At 43.6% G+C, this 10,000-nt stretch overlaps 1 protein-coding gene across 2 annotated transcripts in view; it reads right to left on the reverse strand.

Moving 5' to 3' along the window:
* Positions 1–4,631: 4,631 nt before the first annotated feature.
* LOC118284653 (CREB-regulated transcription coactivator 2) overlaps positions 4,632–10,000 on the reverse strand; it is a 29,555-nt gene continuing 24,186 nt past the window's right edge. For both annotated transcript variants that reach the window (XM_035607545.2, XM_035607544.2), the window contains 3 exons: positions 8,663–8,734; positions 7,749–7,941; positions 4,632–5,521 (listed from right to left, as the gene is read on the reverse strand). In XM_035607545.2, the coding sequence (XP_035463438.2) occupies positions 5,331–5,521; positions 7,749–7,941; positions 8,663–8,734 (456 nt within the window). In that variant the 3' untranslated portion in view covers positions 4,632–5,330. The remainder of the gene's footprint in view (positions 5,522–7,748; positions 7,942–8,662; positions 8,735–10,000) is intronic.

Consider the following 10,000-nt stretch of genomic DNA (forward strand, 5'->3'; position numbering starts at 1 on the left):
TGTTTTCATGTTGTATGTATAGTAGTGATATGATGCTGTAGCCAGCCACCAGGGGGCGGTGCAGATGCACCGTCATATCGACGGTCTTTGTTTACGGTCATTAGTTTGAATGTAACCAGCAGAAGGAACTTAAAGGTTCTGAAACCAAACATTAGTGACATGTCGTCATCTTTATATACAGTCGCTAATCGTCTTTATATAGTCAGTGATCGTCTTTATATACAGTCACTAATCGTCTTTATATAAAGTCTCTGATCGTCTTTATATACAGTCGCTGATCGTCTTTATATACTGTCAGTGATCGTCTTTATATACAGTCACTGATCGTCTTTATATACAGTCAGTGATCGTCTTTATATACTGTCAGTGATCGTCTTTATATACAGTCACTGATCGTCTTTATATACAGTCAGTGATCGTCTTTATATACAGTCAGTGATCGTCTTTATATACAGTCAGTGATCGTCTTTATATACAGTCGCTGATCGTCTTTATATAAAGTCTCTGATCGTCTTTATATACAGTCACTAATCGTCTTTATATACTGTCAGTGATCGTCTTTATATACAGTCACTGATCGTCTTTATATACAGTCACTGATCGTCTTTATATACAGTCAGTGATCGTCTTTATATACAGTCGCTGATCGTCTTTATATACAGTCAGTGATCGTCTTTATATAGTCAGTGATCGTCTTTATATACAGTCGCTGATCGTCTTTATATACAGTCAGTGATCGTCTTTATATACAGTCACTGATCGTCTTTATATACAGTCACTGATCGTCTTTATATACAGTCACTGATCGTCTTTATATACAGTCACCGATCGTCTTTATATACAGTCACTGATCGTCTTTATATACAGTCAGTGATCGTCTTTATATACAGTCGCTGATCGTCTTTATATACAGTCAGTGATCGTCTTTATATAGTCAGTGATCGTCTTTATATACAGTCGCTGATCGTCTTTATATACAGTCAGTGATCGTCTTTATATACAGTCACTGATCGTCTTTATATACAGTCACTGATCGTCTTTATATACAGTCGCTGATCGTCTTTATATACAGTCAGTGATCGTCTTTATATACAGTCAGTGATCGTCTTTATATACAGTCAGTGATCGTCTTTATATACAGTCAGTGATCGTCTTTATATAGTCAGTGATCGTCTTTATATACAGTCGCTGATCGTCTTTATATACAGTCACTAATCATCTTTATATAAAGTCTCTGATCGTCTTTATATACAGTCACTAATCGTCTTTATATACTGTCAGTGATCGTCTTTATATACAGTCACTGATCGTCTTTATATACAGTCAGTGATCGTCTTTATATACAGTCAGTGATCGTCTTTATATACAGTCAGTGATCGTCTTTATATACAGTCGCTGATCGTCTTTATATAAAGTCTCTGATCGTCTTTATATACAGTCACTAATCGTCTTTATATACTGTCAGTGATCGTCTTTATATACAGTCACTGATCGTCTTTATATACAGTCACTGATCGTCTTTATATACAGTCAGTGATCGTCTTTATATACAGTCGCTGATCGTCTTTATATACAGTCAGTGATCGTCTTTATATAGTCAGTGATCGTCTTTATATACAGTCGCTGATCGTCTTTATATACAGTCAGTGATCGTCTTTATATACAGTCACTGATCGTCTTTATATACAGTCACTGATCGTCTTTATATACAGTCGCTGATCGTCTTTATATACAGTCAGTGATCGTCTTTATATAGTCAGTGATCGTCTTTATATACAGTCGCTGATCGTCTTTATATACAGTCACTAATCATCTTTATATAAAGTCTCTGATCGTCTTTATATACAGTCACTAATCGTCTTTATATACTGTCAGTGATCGTCTTTATATACAGTCACTGATCGTCTTTATATACAGTCAGTGATCGTCTTTATATACAGTCAGTGATCGTCTTTATATACAGTCGCTGATCGTCTTTATATAAAGTCTCTGATCGTCTTTATATACAGTCACTAATCGTCTTTATATACTGTCAGTGATCGTCTTTATATACAGTCACTGATCGTCTTTATATACAGTCACTGATCGTCTTTATATACAGTCAGTGATCGTCTTTATATACAGTCGCTGATCGTCTTTATATACAGTCAGTGATCGTCTTTATATAGTCAGTGATCGTCTTTATATACAGTCGCTGATCGTCTTTATATACAGTCAGTGATCGTCTTTATATACAGTCACTGATCGTCTTTATATACAGTCAGTGATCGTCTTTATATAGTCAGTGATCGTCTTTATATACAGTCGCTGATCATCTTCATATACGGTCGCTCATCGTCTTTATATACAGTAAGCCAGTGGTGCCACAGGCTGTTGGAGGGGCAGTGTGAAAAAATAAAAAGGGCACCTACTGCACGACATGGGGCTCCACCAAACTCACAAAGCTAGTAACTCAGAAGTTTATCCCATTGAAAGTGCACCTACAGTGTTTCACACAGGGTTCTGAGAGACCCTGTTGAGGGGTCCGGGGGTCATGCTCCCCGCGGGTATGCCAGTGCAGTAAGGGTGTGTGGCCGTAGACAAACAGAAGCATCATGAATCAAACAGCTGTTTCCAGGTTTCACTTGTTTATTAAGATGCCATCTCTGTAAAAATCTCTGCCCAGTTTCAGAAGCAGACCACGTTCGTATGTACAAAACCATATTTCCCTGGTTATGGCAGGTTCACACGCAAACCTGGCGACAGACGCATGAATCACGTAGAGACGCAGAGAACGAAATGTTTATTCTCAGGAGCCGGAAAAAAACCAAACAATGACATTAATAATGTGAGAACGTTAATATTATACATCAATGAAAAATATGAAAAAATATGAAATATGGCCTTTAATTGATCCCTAACCTGCACACACACGCACGCACGCACCAACAGCTCCCCCAACTGACAGCGTCTGGAACTCACAACAGGTTTATTGCATAAAAATGGCAAGATGCCGCCAACACGCACAAACAGACACGGTGGATTTTGGGATGATTGTTTTCTTCATTCAGACGTTTTAACGACGACTGTTCTATTAAAAATGAAATATTGCTGCTTCCATCAGAAACAACTGTTCATTTTAAAACAAATATTTCCCAAACGGACACAGAAACTGTTATACGTCTCCGTTTTCACAATTTTGCAGATGTAACCAGTTTCACAGCGACGCTGCTTTTTCTTTATTCTCAGTCAATGAAAAGGACGCAGACCAGCGATGTTCTGTTGCTGCGTTGACCAACCAGAACCAAGCAACAAGCAACGCAACAAAAAAGTGTGTGTGTGTGTGTGTTCAAAGCAGCCGTTGTTCAAAAAACTCTCCGACTTCAAACTTCTACTTCTGCTCTTATGTTAAATATACTTTCTTTCTTTCTCTTTTACTTTTTTTAAAGAGAATTCTATTTACAAACAAATTTTTAGATTTTTCTTGCGGGAATAAAAAATAAAACTTCTTTATAGTTTATGAATATAGTTAATATTGATCATCCTTTACCATAAAAGTACGTTTCTCTGCTGTGCCCCCCCCCACCCCCCCTCGGACTGACTCGGACTCGTCCTGGACTGGGACTGACCACCAGAAATAAAAGACTCATCGTTTAAAGGCCAACCCCTTTAAGTAAGACCCAGGTTTCCACGGTTACAGTCATGTGAACCCCGCCGACCAGCGGTTACAATCTAGTGTTGACGCCGTTCCATCCTGAGCTCGAGGTCTTGTACCGCGTTCGTTTGCATATTTTTTTTCTCCTGAAGCTGATTTGTGATTCGATGACGTCGCCCGTCGTCCGACAGTTCTGCTGATGAATGATGATAAATGTTTATATTTTTGAAAAAAGGAACACGGTCGAGTCAAGTCCGACCGACTTAACAGTTGGCAAATTTAAAATCTCTCACAGAAACAAAGCATCTGCGATATGAATACTTCTATTTTACAAAAGCACAGAAGTTTCATGTGCATGTTTTAGGAAAATATTTTTTCTTCATTCAAGTTCTATATATATATATATTTGTGTTTTTTCTTTATAATAAAGTTTACGGTTTAAAACTGTAAAATATTAAAAACCTCAAAAGTTACATTTCTTGGTCACAAGGGGTTTCGATCTGTATTTTCTTACTTGGCGACGTCGGCCCCAGAAATCATCCACATCTTTTGGGCTCCAGGTTAAAAAAAAATGTTCCTTGGGGTCAAATCATATTCGTGACGTGAAGATTTTACAGCTTGATTCACGTGGAGACCAACAAAAAAAAGAAGAACGTGCGTGAGAGACGACGCTCGGTCGTCCGAGCCCTGAAACGTGATCGTTGTCATGACAACGTGGTGAACATGAACAGACGTTTCATCCCCAACGTGCTGGAGTAGAGAGGATCTCACTTCCTCTTTCAGGAGATTGAATCGACACGTGACACGTGTGTGTGTGTGTGTGTGTATATATATATATATGTGTATATATATATATATATATATATATATATATATATGTATATATATATATATATATACGTATATATATATACGTGTACGTATATATATACACGTGTATATATATATATATATATATATATATATATATATATATATACACACATATATTCATATATGGATATATATATGTGTATGTATATGTATATATATATATGTGTGTGTGTGTATATATATATATATATATTTATTTATTTATTTTTTATCTTCTTCAAAATATAGAAAACCTCTGAATCATGGCTGACTTCCTGTCAAAGTGGCGGATAGAGCCGACATATCGGCGATTGAGCAGTGGTTCGTTTTTTGGCAGTTTTGGGGTTGAAATAAATCCAAACCGTTCCAGCGTCATCGTCGCCGCGGAGCCGAGGTGCAGGAGAATCTCTCCTCTCTTCCCAGATCCTCCGAGTGCTGCTGGTGGTTTCTACGCAAAGTTGACGTCACGCTAGCGTTTTCGTTCCGGTGTGTTTTGCTTTTTTTCCGTTACATGCGGAAGAGACTGGTAACAAGCTAATGCCGACAGAGAGAAGCAGCTTGTTCTTTTGTTTACTTCAAGCATTGCGAGAGCGTTTTTCAGTTAAGTGCCTTTCGACGGATAAGCTCCTCCCCCTCCATCGCCTCGTTCCATCACGTTCAACCAGAGCCTCGGGTCCGTCTCCCGAGTGACGTCCGAACCCCGCCCGCTCTGCAGACTGTCTGGTTGGGGGAGGGGGTCGCTGGCGAGGGGGCGGCGTCCTCTCCACCGAGCGTCCGTCTCTTTAACCAGAGTCCCGCCAAGCTCCTGAAGCGGAGTGCAGGAGGGGGGGCGGGCGCAGAGGGATCACTTCAACCGGTCGGATCGGAAGGAGTCCTCCACGGCCGGGTCGGCGAGCATCAGGTCCCCTTCGAGCATGTCCAGAGCCAGGTGGTCCATCCGGAGCGGGTCGTCCAGGGAGAAGGGGTCCATCTCGAAGCCGGGGACATGGGACAGGGCGCTGGCAATCTCTTTGGACAGCCCGGGCGGAGAGTCTCCTGCAAAGGTCAAAGGGTTAAAGACAAACAAGTTCTATTCTCCGTCACGTCACACGTTACCAGAAGCCAAAGTCACGTTGGGAAGGTGATGGGTTTTTTCTGTCCAACACCAAAAGTTTTATGAAAACAGAGGAAATCAACAAAGACTCATATTGACTGAAGAGTATTTGGGCATAAGAAAAAAGATTTGACAATCAAGTCAAAATAGAAGAAGGAAGGAGGGAAGGAACGAACGAGGGAAGAAGGAAGGAAGGAAGGAACGAAGGAACGAACGAACGAGGGAAGAAGGAAGGAAGGAAGGAAGGAAGGAACGAACGAGGGAAGAAGGAAGGAAGGAAGGAAGGAACGAACGAATGAGGGAAGAAGGAAGGAAGGAAGGAAGGAAGGAACGAACGAGGGAAGAAGGAAGGAAGGAAGGAAGGAACGAACGAATGAGGGAAGAAGGAAGGAAGGAAGGAAGGAAGGAAGGAACGAACGAGGGAAGAAGGAAGGAAGGAAGGAAGGAACGAATGAATGAGGGAAGAAGGAAGGAAGGAAGGAAGGAAGGAACGAAGGAAGGAACGAACGAAGGAAGGACGGAAGGAAGGACAGAAGGAGGGAAGGAACGAGGGAAGAAGGAACGAAGGAAGGAACGAACGAGGGAAGAAGGAAGGAAAGAAGGAACGAACGAGGGAAGAAGGAAGGAACGAACGAACGAACGAACGAACGAACGAAGGAAGAACGGAAGGAAGGACAGAAGGAGGGAAGGAACGAGGGAAGAAGGAACGAAGGAAGGAGGGAAGGAACGAGGGAAGAAGGAACGAGGGAACGAAGGAAGGAAGGAGGGAAGGAAGGACGGAAGGAAGGAACGAAGGAAGGAAGGAAGGAACGAAGGAAGGACGGAAGGAAGGACAGAAGGAAGGAGGGAAGGAACGAAGGAAGGAAGGAAGGAGGGAAGGAAGGATGGAAGGAAGGAACGAACTAGGGAAGAAGGAACTAACGAAGGAAGGAAGGAACGAACGAAGGAGGGAAGAAGGAACGAACGAAGGAAGGAGGGAAGGAAGGAACGAGGGGAGGAAGGAGGGAAGGAAGGAAGGAAGGAAGGAAGGACAGAAGGAGGGAAGGAACGAGGGAAGAAGGAACGAAGGAAGGAGGGAACGAGGGGAGGAAGGAAGGACAGAAGGAAGGAGGGAAGGAAGGAGGGAAGAAGGAACGAGGGAACGAAGGAAGGAGGGAAGGAAGGATGGAAGGAAGGAACGAACTAGGGAAGAAGGAACTAACGAAGGAAGGAAGGAACGAACGAAGGAGGGAAGAAGGAACGAACGAAGGAAGGAGGGAAGGAAGGAACGAGGGGAGGAAGGAGGGAAGGAAGGAAGGAACGAAGGAAGGAAGGAAGGAACGAGGGGAGGAAGGAGGGAAGGAAGGAAGGAAGGAACGAAGGAGGGAAGAAGGAACGAACAAAGGAAGGAGGGAAGGAAGGAACGAAGGAAGGAAGGAAGGAAGGAAGGAACGAGGGGAGGAAGGAGGGAAGGAAGGAAGGAACGAGGGAAGGAAGGAAGGAAGGAAGGAACGAGGGAAGGAAGGAAGGGAGGAAGGAACGAGGGAAGGGAGGAAGGAATGAAGGAAGGAAGGAAGGAAGGAGGGAAGGAAGGAAGGGAGGAAGGAAGGAGGGAAGGAAGGACGGAAGGAAGGAAGGAAGGAAGAAAGGAACGAGGGAAGGAGGATAGAAAGGAAGGAACGAGGGGAGGAAGGAGGGAAGGAAGGAAGGAACGAGGGAACTGAGCGACTCGGTTGTTTTGCAGTTGAACGTTATCACGACAAACGTTAACGTTCATTTGCAAACACCCGTTGTCTCAGATCGCTTCTACCGGATTCAACCATCAATATTAATCCTGCAAATGTCCTGCAGCTAGCGTTAGCAGCTAGTGTTAGCTTAGCAAACTGGCTAACAAAACATCAACATCCGGTTGTTTGGTTGCTGCAAAAATGAGCTCCTGGGTCACAATGCATCCTCTCCATCGACCACATCCACATCCACCCAGCCACGACCTAGGAGCTGCTCACTTCTGTTGGATGGTCTGTTTACATCTCGTCTGCTCTATTCAGGTACTAAACTAACAGATCACGTGACTCTCTTAAAGGACCACACGCCACGGGAACATTGGCTCCCTCGACCTGGCAAAAATGTCAATGACACATTTCAACTTTATTCTCAAAATGCAAAATAATGAAAGTCAGAGAATGAGACCTGTGAGGATGATGTTGGGAACGTTGTGTCGTCCGTCTCCGCCGCCGTAGTTCTGGTGCTGGTTGTTGAGGAGCTGCTGGTCACAGGGGTCCTGCAGCCCCACAGGGGAGGGGAACTGCTGCTTGTCGCTGCTGCCGCAGCTCAGACCGCCGTGGTTCAGGGACAGGCCGTCGCCATGGTGATCTCCTGCAAACTGCCAATCAGGAAGAGAGCAGGTGAGAAACTGAAGAGATGTGAACGTTCATAAAGTCTGGTTCACAGCTGAGTTGGATTAGAAGAAAAATTGTTTGTACAATCTTCCTTCTTCTTCCTTTCTTCATTGCTTCTTCCTTTGTTCTTTTCTTCTTCCTTCGTTCCCTCTTCCTTCCTTCTTTCTTCATTCCCTCTTCATTCGTTCTTTCCTTCGTTCCCTCTTCCTTCTTTGTTCATTCCTTCTTCCTTCGTTCCCTCTTCCTTCTTCATTCGTGCCTTCTTCCTTTGTTCCCTCTTCCTTTCTTCTTTCTTCGTTCCCTCTTCCTTCTTTTCTTTGTTCCTTCTTCCATCTCCCTTCGTTCTTTACCTCTTCCTTCGTTCAATCTTCCTTCTTTCTTCGTTCCCTCTTCCTTCCTTCTTTCTTCATTCCCTCTTCATTCGTTCTTTCCTTCTTCCCCTCTTCCTTCTTTTCTTTGTTCCTTCTTCCATCTCCCTTCGTTCTTTACCTCTTCCTTCGTTCAATCTTCCTTCTTTCCCTCTTCCTTTCTTCTTTCCTTCTTTCTTCGTTCCCTCTTCCTTCTTTGTTCATTCCTTCTTCTTTCCTTCTTCCTTTGTTCCCTCTTCCTTTCTTCTTTCTTCGTTCCTTTTTCACACCAGTCGCCCTGCGGCCAGTAAAGTCACAGTGTTAGGTGCCATCACATGATGGCGAGCTGCTACTGTACCTGCTGGTTGGATTTGCTTGAGAGCTGCAGACTCAGGTACGGGTCGTCCAGCAGAGAGTTGAACAAGGCGTCCTTGAAAAAAATTTAAAATAAAACAGGTAAGAAAACACCAGGACGATTTCTTCAGGTTTCTAGCCAACATCCGTCTGTCTACCTGTTTGTCTGTCTGCCTGTCTGATGGAACAAGGCTCAACAAAGAATCCATTCAATTTTGGTGTGGATTTGGACAAAGGGGGCGGAGCCAGGAATGTCTGATATCTTTTTTAACACTGTGAGACTATTGTAACATTCCCAAATCATTTCCTCTTTTAAACAAAGACATTTGGTCAGTACGTTATTTTCTTAGTTGCTTGGGCCTCTCAGAGGAGATTTAGCAACAGTGACACCTACAGGCAGCTGTTGTGTAACTCCTGGTCGGTGACGTCGACCTCAACAGAACAACCCCCGGAGGAAGAAAGTGGGGGAAAAGGAAACGAGAAACGAGGAATGAATTGCGTCTGACTTCGTTACACAACACTGAGGAGGTTTCTTTCCGCTGAGCGATAACACTGAGCACAACCAGACAAATAAAATGATCCAATCAGCTAAATCCAATAAGACGTTTCCATCACTCAGAATAGAACCGAGGCCTCGAGGGACACAGAGTTTTTATTATCAGAGGCCGAAGCAGAGTTAAAAAGATCTATTCAACAAAGAGCAGGAGTCAAACAGGAAACAGAAAACTGTTCATTCATCAAATAATGTGTTTTAATAAACGTAAACGAGGAGGCGTTCAAACATTCTCTGTGAAATCAGTGAACACAAGACAGACCGAGAGAGAGAGAGACAGACAGACCGAGAGAGACAGACCGAGAGAGAGAGACAGAGAGACAGACAGACAGACAGAGACAGACAGACCGAGAGAGACAGACCGAGAGAGAGAGACAGAGAGACAGACAGACAGACAGAGACAGACAGAGAGAGAGAGACAGACAGAGAGAGGGAGAGACAGACAGACAGATAGAGAGAGAGAGAGAGACAGAGACAGACAGACAGAGACAGACAGATAGAGAGAGACAGACAGACAGACAGAGAGAGAGACAGACACAGAGACAGAGAGATACAGACAGACCGAGAGAGACAGACAGAGACAGACAGACAGAGAGAGACACAGACAGAGAGAGACACAGACAGACAGAGACAGACAGACAGAGAGAGAGAGACAGACACAGAGACTGAGAGAGAGATACAGACAGACCGAGAGAGACAGACAGAGACAGACAGACAGACAGACAGAGACACAGACAGAGAGAGACACAGACAGACAGAGACAGACAGAGAGAGAGAGACAGACACAGA

This window comes from Scophthalmus maximus, chromosome 10 (genome assembly GCF_022379125.1).
Source record: "Scophthalmus maximus strain ysfricsl-2021 chromosome 10, ASM2237912v1, whole genome shotgun sequence".
NCBI classification, from domain to species: domain Eukaryota; kingdom Metazoa; phylum Chordata; class Actinopteri; order Pleuronectiformes; family Scophthalmidae; genus Scophthalmus; species Scophthalmus maximus.